General features: G+C 39.3%; 1 protein-coding gene across 2 annotated transcripts in view; it reads right to left on the reverse strand.

Moving 5' to 3' along the window:
* Positions 1–2,664: 2,664 nt before the first annotated feature.
* Positions 2,665–12,471, reverse strand: part of cfap91 (cilia and flagella associated protein 91) — an 87,315-nt gene continuing 77,508 nt past the window's right edge. Inside the window, exons 14-18 of one of the 2 annotated variants that reach the window (XM_048540092.2) lie at positions 11,743–11,964; positions 10,738–10,886; positions 9,721–9,812; positions 7,228–7,406; positions 2,665–4,745 (exon numbers count right to left, since the gene is read on the reverse strand). In XM_048540092.2, the coding sequence (XP_048396049.1) occupies positions 7,228–7,406; positions 9,721–9,812; positions 10,738–10,886; positions 11,743–11,964 (642 nt within the window). In that variant the 3' untranslated portion in view covers positions 2,665–4,745. Of the gene's footprint in view, positions 7,407–9,720; positions 9,813–10,737; positions 10,887–11,742; positions 11,965–12,471 lie in introns of both variants that reach the window. The other variant, XM_048540091.2, reaches the window with a different exon arrangement.

Below are 12,471 nucleotides of genomic sequence, written 5' to 3' on the forward strand. Positions count from 1 at the left end.
GACTTATCAATCTTAATGTTTGCCAAAATTTCCAGCACATCAACTTCCTCAATCTTGATCTGTTCAAGCCTGTTTTCCTGCTCCTCAAAGTTCTCATTCACAAGGTCCCTTTCCTTAGTGAAAACCAAAGCAAAAAACTCATTTAGGGTTTCCCCTATCTGCTCAGACTCCACGCACAAGTTCCCTACACTATCCCTGATTGGCCCTACCTTCTCCCTGATCATTCCCTTATTCCTCACGTGTGAGTAAAATGCCTTCGGGTTCTCCCTAATCCTTCCTGCCAGGCCTTTTTCGTGCCCCTCCTGGCCCCCCTCAGTCCACTTTTGAACTCCTTCCGAGCAAGCCTGTAATCATCTAAAGCTGTGCTAGACCCTTGCTTCCTCCACCTTACATAAGCTGCCTTTTTCTTTTTGACAAGAAGCACCTCCGTACCTGTCATCCAAGACTCCTTAATCTTACCCCTTCTTACCTGTCTCAAAGGAACAAATTTATACATCACTCACAACAACTGCTCCTTAAACAAGCATGTTATTGCTGTGCAAATGCTTTTTGATAGCACTGTTAATGACCACATCCATCATTTACTGATGATCAAAAGCTGACTGGTGGGATAGTAAATGACCAGGTTAGATTTATCTGTTTGTATGTATGATATACCTAGGAAATTTTCCACATTGTTGGGTAGATGCTGGTGTTGTAGCTGTTATAGCTTGGCTAGGGTTGCAGGAGTTTCTGTATTATTCGGCATGTCTTCAGTATTATTGCAGTGATGTTATTAGAACCCATGTCTTTTCAGGACCCAGTGAGTTCAGCTACTCCTTGATATCACTTGGAGTAAATTGTAACAATACTATGGCTTTAAGAAGTGTATTTTGTTCTAGTTGTTTTTATGAAGAAAGGTTGAGACAGGGGTGACAAACGGTCTGCTCATATCCATAACAGTTAACAGCTTGTGGTGCCTTGGGTTTTTTAAAAAGTTGGAACAATACAAGCAGCCTGAATGGGTGAGGTCAATCTCCCACAGAACCAGGATTAGCTTTTTGCAGTTGCTAGGATCTTGAAGCTGGATGTGGTAACATTTATTTCTCTCTGTTATAGCTAAAAACTGGGGGTTCTCTTCCTACTGCTGGAATAGCATGCGAGACAATCTATTTTACTAAATTTGCCTTTGCCAAAAGGTGTGATTTAAGGGATGTTACTATATTGGAACAGTTAACTAGTAGTAGTTAATATCTATATTATTTTGTTAAGTATTTTGAATTACAGTTAAGGCTTTTTTAAAATTTTGTCCGTATTTTAACTGTGGTGTAAGAATACTGTGATTTGCTTTAAGTCAAGTAGTTTGACTAATCAAACTGCATCTGGAAGGCAACACTTTACACTTACCTTCAAAATAAGAAAATGTTAGGGTCTAGGCTATCTTCTTGATATATTTTGAGGGGGGTTTGATCTGGTCCATTATACAATCATCTTAGCCAAAAAGAGTGGCATTTGTGAAGCTGGGGTCCTCAGGAGAATGCCAACATTGATCATTCTCTGTGCTTCTGACTCTCAAGATTATTGTAAATGTTTCATAACTGTCTTTTGCGCTAATGTGCTCGGCTCCCAATCATTAAGGATGCAGATATTTGTGCAGCCTCTTCTCCAGTGAGTTGTTTAATTGTTCACTATTCACAACAGTAGGCACGATTGAAGAGTTTAGATGTAATCAATCTTTGTAGAATCACATAGCCCTATCACTTGCTGCTTCTGTTCAGCATGCAAGTAATCCTGTTTTGTTGCTTTACCAGGTTGACACCTTATTTTTATACATAGCTAGCGTTGCTCCTGGAATGCCCTCCTAAATTGTCCAGGACTGATTTCTTGAGCTTGATAGTAACAGTGGGTGAGAGATGACAGACCATGATATTGTGGATTGTGCTGGAGAACAATTCTGCTGCTAATGGCTCACTGTGCCTCATGGATGCCCAATCTAGCTCTATTCAAAGTCTTTCACATTTAGCATGGTGGGAGTGTCACATATGGAGGATATCCTCAGTGGAAAGATGGGACTTAATCCTTGTGGGGACAGTGTAGTAGTAATTCCTACTATTGGATGCATTTGTTGCAGGCAGATTGGTGAAGGTGAGGTCGTGTATTTTTCCTTTTGTCAGTTCCCTCATCACCTGCTACAGACCCAGTCAAACAGATGTGTCTTTTAGGACTTGACTAGCCTAGTCAGAAGTGGTGCAGCTAAGCCTGCTGATGGACACTTATGTCCTTCAGCCAGAGTACAGCTTGCAGCCCTGTGACCCTGGAGGAGCACCCTAATTCATCAGCAAGGGGTGGGGAAAAGGCAGATAGATGCTGTCATTTTTGACGTTCTTGGTAAATTTTGGGTGTAGCCTGTGCTGATGAGATATCTCTTCACGAGGCACTAGCATCTTTGGGCCATGCCAACTCTGCTCACTTCTGTTGTTTTCCCCTCAATGTTGATCTGCATGAGTACTCTATGAAAAGTTTGATGAAAGGTCACAGACCTGAAAAGTTAACACTTTCCACAGATGCTACGAGACTTGACGTGTATTTCCCAGTACTTCACTTTTGTTACATCATCCACGAATAACAATGAAATAGCTGAAGACAAGTTTAAAGATTCCTAGGAATCTTCCTAGATTCAGCATGTTTAATCGATTCAGACCAGCAACTAATAAAACCAACAGAATTCTGAATTATATAGCTCAAATACAGAAAGTCAAAATCAAGTTATACAGTGTGTTGGTCAGTTTCAACCTTGAGGAATGTGTCCTGTTCTAGTTGTTGAGAAACAACAGTCAGTCAAGCACCAAAAGCAGTACAAAAAAGAACCATAAGGCTGACCTGTTGTGTCAGATCTGAGGTATTGTGAAAAGAAGAAATACTGGTTTTCTTAGCCAATAATAAAGCATCTGAGACATGATTTTATCAAGCACAAAGGCATAATGAATTTGGAAATGATTAATCAGGTATATCACGTAAGAATAAGACAAAGGCACAGAGTCAAAGTGGTGAAAGAGATTAACCTCACTGTGAAGCCTTTTCCAGGGATGCCTAACCTGAAGAAGTTACCCTCCTCCTTCTGGACCAACCTCAGGGAATCTCTCTGGCCTTGAAACTGCTCGACCATGTCCTGAAGCAAACAAGGTACCACAGCCACATCACCTTCCTCAGCACCTGCCTACGGAAGCTCTCTGATGAAGGGTCTAGGCCCGAAACGTCAGCTTTTGTGCTCCTGAGATGCTGCTTGGCCTGCTGTGTTCATCCAGCTTCACACTTTGTTATCTTGAACACAAAACTAATTTCTGCATTTGAACTTGCTGAATTCATTTAAGAAATATCTAGCTTGTAGCAATGCGGCAAGAATAAGGTAATTCTGGATGGTTAAACAATCATTGACATCCTCATGTGATCGTGAAAGTCAGATCTCAATTTGCAGGTGTCTATTTCATAGTCAGTTTTAGTTAGTTAATTAACAAAAGATTTTATTTAAAGAATAAGACACTTCATAGGAGCATTTCAAAACAAAACATGAGACCAAGCAACAGTTAGTGGGATTCAGTACTGGCAACAGTTGCCTTCTGTCAATGCCACTGGCAGTAGCAGCTATAACAAAGGATCATGCAGAATCAGTAAGGAACAACAGGCCAATGATGAGTGAGGGCAGGTTGGGGTTAATGGAGATGCGGTGGCAGGGCTTTGGAGACAAGGGGACTTGTGATCATGCAGTGGGTGCCTAATAATGAGGCATTCCTCCAAGAAGGATTGGCTTGCTGGGTAGTTTTGAGAAGTGTGGAAAATCTTAGTGGCTCTCATCTAATCTGAGATGTCATGGAATTACAGTGCTAACTGGTGTCAATTGGCTCATTAGTGAAAATAAATGACATTCCATTTCCCAGAAGTCTTGTTTCAGCCTCCACTTTGTTTGTGGGTGGTTTTGCTACCAGCAGGAGACTGATACAACCTTCCTTGATTTAAATAGGCTCAGCTTGATTAATTTCTGCTCATTAGGTTGGATGATCAAAAGCTTGGTCAAAAAAAAAGTTTTAAGGCATGTCTTAGTCAGGTGCAGAGATTTATGAAGGGAATTCCAGGAGTTAGGGCCTGGGCAACTGAAGGTGTGGTATAATACAGTAATTAAAATTGGGGAGAGTCAAAAGGTTGTGGGGTATATGGAAATGACAAAGTGAAGTGTGAAGGCACAATGATGATCATTTAAAACATCAAGATACTGCTTAACAGAGAGCCCATACAAGGAGCATAAGCATGGTAAGTAAAAGGGAATTGTTCTGAATAAGACTTGGACATAGTTTTGGATAACCTTAATTTTACGGAGGATAGAATCCGAGAGATCAGCCAGGGTGTATTAGAATAGTCAGGTTGGATAAATAAAAGGTATGAAAGAGAAATTTTAATGGAACATGAACTGAGACAAGGCAAAGTTGGCAGTATTAGAGAAAGGTGGAAATAGATGTTCTTCTGTGTTTGCTGCACCTCATCTAACAAATGCTGATCAATGCTAGTTAAATATTTCACTTTATTTTTTGTTCACATTCAGTAAACTATTGGAAACTTGTGTCTACTTAATTAAGTATTGTTCATTAATGGAAGGGCTTTTGGATAAAGTGCATGTGAATAAAACAAAAGAATTATAGACACTTTTCATATTTTAAACTTCTTCCTTCCTTTCCTAAATATTCAGGGTAGTGAATGAAAGTCACAGTACGTATCTGAAAGAAAAGAACAGTTTCAGCAACATTTTAAAATGTTCAAACAACATCTGCATTATTAAACTATCAGCTGCAAATATGTAGCGATGATATCTAAGGTTTAAAACTAAGCTTTTTTAAAAATATGGTGCTTTCCTTTAAAATCAATTGAAACTCTGTACTCCTTTTCAATCAGGAGTTATGAAATTGTAAATCTCAAATTGAAACCTAAAAATAATTTGTTATTTGAAGATTACGGAACTGTCAATTCCCTCAAATTTGTGTGTTGTTGAGAAAAAGGCACACAGTTGAAGTGTTTTGTCTTGCTTTCGTCATGACAAATGCAAGAATATCAGCTTTCAAAGTGAGCAACAATTCATACTGCATGAGAAAACAATAGTGAGAGTTTTAGGAACTGAAGATGCTGGATATCTTATTATCTCAGTTTTTCAAGCTGGTTGCGGTTTCTCATTGGAAAAAATGACAAGTTCCCTTTTCCTGCGGAGGACAGGTCCTTGCTTATGAATATGTGTTGTTTGTGAGCTTTAGGCAATGATGAAGTAGCAAGAGGTTGGATGATTCAGGAAAATAAAAAATTTAAAAGCAAAGAAAGTATCAAGACCGGAGAACAGAGAAACAGTTTGGGTAAAATTAAATTTGGCAAAAATGGGTCAGGAAAGGCAGAAAGCTTGACAAAGGTAATAAGTATCAGTGACGTGGGGCGGGGCTGGTGGTGGTGGAAAACAAGGGAGGGAAAATGTTAAAACTAAAAAACACCATATCTGAATATACTAAAATAGCAATAACATAGCAGACAAATTTTCAAAAAAAAAGGAGATATAAAATTATTGGCTTTGAACTAATAGGTAGTTGCTGTGGCTGCAGCTTCGTCAAGATTGGGAACTAAATATTTCAGGATGTTCAACCTTTATAAAACATTTCCATCATTGCAATTTGTTGAAAAGGACCAGATCTCAGCAATCAATATGGAAAATCAGTTTGCATGGAACCAAAGAAACAACAAAAGTGGAGGAAGTACTGAATTATTTGTCCCTGAAAAGGAGTTGCAATATTGGCCAGAATTAAAAATCAGGGAATTAGAGATCCATTTTACAAGATGGCAACTTTAATCAAGAAAGATTTTCTCAAACCAAATTTATATTAATAATGAGGGAAGAAGTTTACGGAATATTTAAATGAAGTATATATACTGTCCTCTATCAGTGTTAAGGAACAAATTATGGTACAGGCTATTATCTAATTATGAAACGGAAAAAAAAATTAAGTACCTAGTAAGAGGGCATCTATGGATTTTTTTTGACTCGTTCATGGGAGGTCATGGGTGTCGCTAGTCAGACCAGCATTTATCGCCCATACCAAACTGTCCAGAGGGCACTTAAGAGTCAACCACATTGCTGTGAGTTTTAAGTCACATGCAGGCCAGATCAGACATGAACAGAAAATTTCCTTCTTTAAAAGACATTAGTGAATCTAATGAGTTTTCTAAAAAAGTCAGCTGTGGTTACATGTTTAATTCAGCTTTTATTCCAGATTTTTCATTTAAATATCACCATCTCCTATGGAGGGATTTGAAACCATGGACTCATAGCCTGGGGCTCTGGATTACGGACCAGTGATATTAACACTATACATTCATCTGCCTTCTCAAATAGAATTTAATGAGTTTGATAATATGATTAGTTAAGTCAGAAACTAGGGTCTTAAATCTGACCAAAGCAAACAATGCAGATATAAGGAATAAATTGGCTGAGCTAAGTTGACAATTCCATTAAAATGCGGTGGTAAATAAGCAATGGTGAATACTTAAGTAATTCAGACTGTGATATAGATGCACATTAACTCATCCAGCAGTATTTATATTATTTAACAATCCCAGGTGAGCAAGTGAAATGTGTACAGTTAGAGGAGGGCGAAGGCATTAGAATTCACCAAAGGATGACCAAGTAATTGATAAATGAAAACAGAATGAGTAAGCAAGAGCTATCAAAAGATTGGAATAGTTTCTACAGAGGAGGGAGGAGTGTAAAAAGGAACAGATTAGAAAAAGTGAACATAGACCTATTTGATAAACATTAGATCTCCTCAATGCTATGGATATTTACTTTTGTTGGCCCTTGCCACTACCCCAGCAAAGTGGGTCTTTTTAAATAGCCCACCTCAATATCTGCATCCAGGGCAGCATGCATCGCTAACACACAAATCACTCCCACCCCGTATTGAAGGTTCCATCATTCATGGTCACCTTGCAAAGCAGGAGTGACAAGCTGGGAAGTTTGTTTACACATGCCACTTGCCTCGCGTGTACAAATCAGGCTGCCATTTTTTCTGAATTTTCTGTTTTTGTTTCAGATTTTCAGCATCGGCAATATTTTGCTTTAATAATTAGGAACTAATCCCATAGTAGGGGTGTAATCTGATCATACCATAAATGAAAATTATGCCCCATTCCCATTTCCTCATTTAAAACTTGATTGTTCCTCACTTATGATCCTTGTGTCGTCTTCATCTCTTTTTCAACTTCAGTCAGTACTTGATTCATAACATCTTCTGCAGCGCAGCTGGATGCTGATGCAGCTGAAGCTGTATTTGTCATGATACGTTCGGCTTCATTATTAATAATCCGGTGTGCAACAAGGAGATGTCTACTTTGAAAGTGTTTTACTGTTGGATGAAAAGAATTATTCTTGTCTGAAATTCTAAAGCAGCGTGAAAGATACTTATGAAATGGCAAAACTCTTCCTTAATAATTGGATGTACTTAAGATTGTTTTTAGCTTAGTGTTGGGAAAACTGTCCACTTCCAAATGCATTTGACTGCTGCTCCTTTACAAGGAAAAAGCAGTTGCTTATAGTTTTATCTACTAATCTCATAACAACTATCAAATGACATAATTAATACACAACACTGAAAATGAAACACTAGAATGTGTTTTTACGAAGTCAATTCTCATGAATTTTACTACGGCCATCAGCAAATATAAGGAAAAGTATTTATAAATGATAATAGTTTCCTAATTATCAAAATAAAAGAACAATAAATTGCATGTATTTCCCCAGAGTGATCTAACTCTGGAAATTACAAATGTGGGATTCTTGGATCTTAAACAAAATATAAAAGGTAGGAGGGAAGTTACCAAATTCAAAAATCCTTTATTAAAAAATCCAAATGGGAGGATTTTCAAAAATAAACAGGTATGTGATTGACAAGTAAAGGTAAATAAAAATATCTTGGGAATAATTTCAACTGTAAAGGCAGTTGAGGACTTCTGTTGGAACATTAAGTGCTTTTCAGCATTGCTTTGTGAACCAGGAACAGGAGTATATCCCTTTAGTCCACTTGTAATCCCTGCAGTAGACAAACCCCACTTCTGATTTGATTTCTTCCTACACTGACTCTCCATTGGCATCCCCCACTACTTTCCCTCAATTTCTACTACACTCTCTAAATTCCTATCCTAAAGTCCCTTTGAACTAAAATCTCTCCAGAAGGTTACCTTTCTAGCTTCCCCCTCCCCCCAACCTTGTTGCTCTCCAGCCATTTATGACTCATCCCTGTAATCTTTATACCAGGCATCTCTCCTATCATTTTGCATTGCATGGCACTACCAATATGCTCAATGGAATGGATTCATAACACATTGTAGCTCAAAACTGAGCAAACCATGGTTGAGGGCCATAAACAGCAGCAAAATAGTATTCAGCCACAATATGTAGTCTCATGGCTTACTTACTGAACAACAAAATACCATATGACAGAAAGAGCTGACAAGTGCCCTACCAATGGATCAGCTTCAAGTTCTGAATGGCAGTGGATAGTTATACAACAAGAGAAAGAGACCTTACAAATATCTTCACATTTAATTATGGCAGGGAAGAGCCCTGCACTGCACGTGGAAAATACAAGCCTAAAGCATTTTCCACCAACTTAGCTAGAAGTGCAGAGTGGATAATCCCTCTTCCAGCAATAGTACAACCAGTGGTGAAGACTTGTACTCCAAAACTAGCCATACCCCTAACTAGGCTGTTTCATAACAGCTACACCAGTGGGAGCATTTACCAAAAAATATAACAGGACTATACACTTGGACAGTGGCACATTCAAGGCTGAGAATTCATTGCCTCTACTACCAATTTAGGACTGTCCCATGAAGAGTGGTTAGACAAATGGAGTTTTGAAGGATGAGATGTGTTCTTATTGAACCCCACAAAATGCTTAAAAAGCATAGATTCTGCAGATGCAGGTAAGCTGTTCCCCATTGTTGGGGAGTCTAAACCTAGAAAACAATTTGAAAATACGGAGGATGCCACTTATGTCCAAGATGAGGAAAAATTGTTTTAATCAGTTGGTTGTATATCTTTGGAATTCTCTGCCACAAAGGACAGTGGAGGCTCAGTCTTTGCATACACTTAAACTCAATACCAGTGGCATACATGGTTATGAGGATAGGGTATGTAAAAGACATTGAAATGTTCAGTCAATTAGTTATGATCGTATTGAAGTGTAGCGGTGCTTTGACTGGGTAATTGGCTCCTATGCCTATGTTCCAACATACACCAGCAGCTCTGTGCTACACAACTGCAACTCACCTTTGATAACACATTCCAAACTTGTGACCGCTCCCATTGAGTAAGATAAGGGATGCACATGCAGGAGAATATCATCACTGGCAAGATCTCCTCCAAGCTACACACTACCTTGACTGGGAAGCATAGCACTGTCACAGGATTATAATCTTGGAACTGCTTTTCCACCAATGAATATTCTACTCAGCATGGGCTGCACTGGTTCACGATGATGGCTCACCAACACCTTTTCAATAGCAATTAGGGAAGGACAACAATTACTGTTCTAGCCAACACACTCACATTCCAGACATGTTTTAATGTAAAGCAACACATCCACTTACTCCCACACTTCCAGTTAACATGAAGGCTAAATTTCCCAGTCTCAATCTACACAAATGAACATTTCTTACCTCTGTCCCTCATTATTACTTTGTGCGCTTCTGGAATTAGAAAGCTGTGGACCAATTCTGAAACAATCTCTTCTGCTTGTAATTCAGTTTGGCTAATGAGAAAGATAAAATCAGATTACCGTAAACCAGAATAAATCACTTTGGGAATAAAATTCAGATCCGTAGTGTCACGTGGAGAAGGTGAAGGTGCAGACCACGTGGCCAGTGGCTATGAAGGTGAACGTAGTCATCAACGTTCATGTGTTGAGCTTCTGCTAGGCCAAAGCTAGAATAATTGCAACATTTTATGGTTTTCCACCCACTGCTGTGCAAGGGAGCTAACTGTAGCGCTCTAGTCAAAGACAGCCAACAACATTTCTCACACTCTGAAAAGCAACAGGTGGAATAAGCATTTGGAGAATTGCAAGCAGGGCATAGGCAGGATTGAGCATATCATACAGTCACTACAGTGTGGAAAGAGGCCATTTAACCTATTCAGTCTGCACCAACCCTCCAAAGAGCACCCAGATCCAGCCTCCAACCCTATCCCCTGTATTGTTGCAATTACCATGGCTCATCCATCTAGTTTACACATTCCTGGACACTGGAGCAATTTAGCATAGCCAATCCACCTTACCTGCACATTCCTGCCCTGTGCAAGAAAACTGGAGTACTCGACAGAAATCCACACAGACACAGGGAGAATGTACAAACTCCCCACGGTCACCCAAGGCTGGAATTGAACATGGGTCCCTGGCGCTGTGAGGCAGCAGTGCTAGCCACTGAGCCATTGACATTTAATGCAGACAAATGGGAAATTTAAAAAAAAATAATACAAACCAAATCCTAAATGATAAAATTTGTAAATTAAAGAAGATGGCTCATTGTGCATACAGAATTTTACAAGTATGTATGCAATACAAAAGGCAAACAACATTCTGATCTAACTGTTCAGTTTGTCTTTTGATTATAATATAATGCACAGCTTTATAATGCATATGTTTTAATACATTAAACAAGTAATGAATAGCTACATACTGCTGTTCAAGGTTATAGGCAATATCATTGATTTCATCAGCCATTTTACAGATTTCTTGGCGTGCTTGATCCTCTGCTGTATATTGCACAGACTTCAACAAGATGTCCTCTAAATAGGCGTCCACTGACGTTTGGTGTACTTTAACAACCTGCACCAGACAAAGGTGACAGAAAAATCACTTGAGAGATAATGGAACTGCAGATGCTGCAGAATCCGAGATAAAGTGTGGAGCTGGATGAACACAGCAGGCCAAGCAGTATCCTATCACTTGAATTACATTCCATAGCTTGGCAATAACAAGTGAGCGAAAGGTTATATTCAAAATTTCCTGATGGAATTCTCACATATTGACCAATAAGATTAACACTGACATTAAATCTTCAGGCTTGGAAACTGGAATGTGTGGCATTCTGCTATGGAAGCCTGAAGGTCAGCAAATGTTAAAAACAATGCTTCTGGAGTATTGCCCTATATGTTGAGATGGGTATTGGAATGCATCTTCTACAATCATCAGAAGAAGAATTCAGATTGTGATGTTAGTCAGCAGTTCTAACTGACTTGACCATTGACTTGAAACTTGGAACAGTACACTTCTGAAAATAACTGTGGCAATTTCTTGTAGCTGAACAGCCTGCATGAGAGATCACCACCTAGTCTTGGGTGAGATGTTTTCTCTAATTTTACAGGTAAGCTTTAAGCATTTCGGCTGCACATGTAATAATATTAATTAATAACCTAAAAAATAAAAAATTCAAAAATTACATTGATAACTACTTTAGAGATAATAGGAACTGCAGATGCTGGAGAATCTGAAATAACAAGGTGTAGAGCTGGATGAACACAGGCCAAGTAGCAGCAGAGGAGCAGGAAGGCTGACATTTCGGGCCTAGACCCGAAAAGTCAGCTTTCCTGCTCCTTGGCCTGCTGTGTTCATCCAGCTCTACACCTTATTGTCTCTTGACAACTACTTTGTTGAAATATAATTTACATTACATGCATCCGACCTGTTTGAAAATTTCATCTTCTTCCCTTCTGCGTCTTTCCTCTACTTGACGTAAACCACTTTCTTCTGCTTCCCTGATGCGACGGCGACGCTCAGCCAACATAACAATTGCATGGATGCGTCGTTCCTCCTGCAGTCGCAGCAGCTCCTTATTCAGGAAGTCAAACATGTCTGCGAGTACATGACCTTCGATATGTAAGAGATAATCTTCCATTGTAGAAAGCTGTAGCAAGAAAGAAAGCATGCATACTAATTGTATAAATTAATATAAGTCTGTTACAAATAAAGATTAATAATTTAGTGACATTCTTAACAAGTACTTTGAATCGGTATTCACCAAGGAGAGGGACATGATGGATGTTGAGGTTAGGGATAGATGTTTGCTTAGTCTAGGTCAAGCTGACATAAGGAAGGAGGAAGTGTTAGGTATCCTAAAAAGTGGACAAGTCCCCAGGTCCAGATGGGATCTATCCCAGGTTGCTGAGGGAAGCGAGAGAGGAAATAGCCAGGGCCCTAACAGATATCTTTGCAGTGTCCTTAGACACGGGTGAGGTCCCAGAGGACTGGAGACTTGCTAACGTTGTCCCCTTGTTTAAAAAGGGCAGCAAGGATAATCCAGGTAATTATCGACCGGTGAGCCTGACGTCAGTGGTAGGGAAGCTACTGGAGAAGATACTGAGGGATAGGATCTATTCCCATTTGGAAGAAAATGGGCTTATCAGTGATAGGC

This window comes from Stegostoma tigrinum, chromosome 12, assembly GCF_030684315.1.
Source record: "Stegostoma tigrinum isolate sSteTig4 chromosome 12, sSteTig4.hap1, whole genome shotgun sequence".
NCBI lineage: Eukaryota > Metazoa > Chordata > Chondrichthyes > Orectolobiformes > Stegostomatidae > Stegostoma > Stegostoma tigrinum.